General features: G+C 61.5%; 1 protein-coding gene across 1 annotated transcript; it reads left to right on the top strand.

Annotated features, from left to right (window-relative positions):
* Positions 1-350: 350 nt before the first annotated feature.
* On the top strand, positions 351-767 carry LOC103915977 (histone H3; the record flags this gene model as incomplete). The annotated part of the gene is made up of 1 exon (XM_009322921.1): positions 351-767. A coding segment is annotated over exon 1 (399 nt), but the record flags the coding sequence as incomplete, so codon positions are not given.
* Positions 768-769: the final 2 nt, after the last annotated feature.

Below are 769 nucleotides of genomic sequence, written 5' to 3'. Positions count from 1 at the left end.
ACAAAATAGACATGAGCCTTGCAAGCGTTCAGGAGAGTGTAATTTACAATTAACCATTCCCCTTTTGAACGGTTTTCGCTAAAGGTTTTCATTTACGAGACAGACTATAAAAATTGCTTTCAGAAATAGGCAAAACCGAAAATAAAAAGCGGCGAGTGCAAGACGGGGGGAGGGTGAGCGCCGCTGGGCGGTTGGCGTAAAGGCGCGCTTTCGAGGCGGGCTTTTCGAATTTGAAAGCCTCCAATAGCAACGGGCGCACTGCTGCCAGCCAATCGGAGAGGGGAACATGCTATAAAAGCCGCCACGGCACCAAGACCTCCTCATTCCCCGGCACCGGTTCCGAGAGGCATCCCTCTTCCCTCAGAGCGATGGCGCGCACGAAGCAGACGGCGCGTAAGTCGACGGGCGGGAAGGCGCCCCGCAAGCAGCTGGCCACCAAGGCGGCCCGCAAGAGCGCGCCGGCCACGGGCGGCGTGAAGAAGCCGCACCGCTACCGGCCCGGCACGGTGGCGCTGCGCGAGATCCGGCGCTACCAGAAGTCGACGGAGCTGCTGATCCGCAAGCTGCCCTTCCAGCGCCTGGTGCGCGAGATCGCGCAGGACTTCAAGACCGACCTGCGCTTCCAGAGCTCGGCCGTGATGGCGCTGCAGGAGGCGAGCGAGGCCTACCTGGTGGGGCTCTTCGAGGACACCAACCTCTGCGCCATCCACGCCAAGCGCGTCACCATCATGCCCAAGGACATCCAGCTGGCCCGCCGCATCCGCGGCGG

The sequence above is a fragment of the Pygoscelis adeliae genome, unplaced genomic scaffold, assembly GCF_000699105.1.
Source record: "Pygoscelis adeliae isolate BGI_AS28 unplaced genomic scaffold, ASM69910v1 Scaffold60, whole genome shotgun sequence".
In the NCBI taxonomy this organism is placed as follows: Eukaryota; Metazoa; Chordata; class Aves; order Sphenisciformes; family Spheniscidae; genus Pygoscelis; species Pygoscelis adeliae.
Note: the sequence above shows the minus strand (reverse complement) of the source record. Positions and strands in the feature narration are given on the sequence as shown.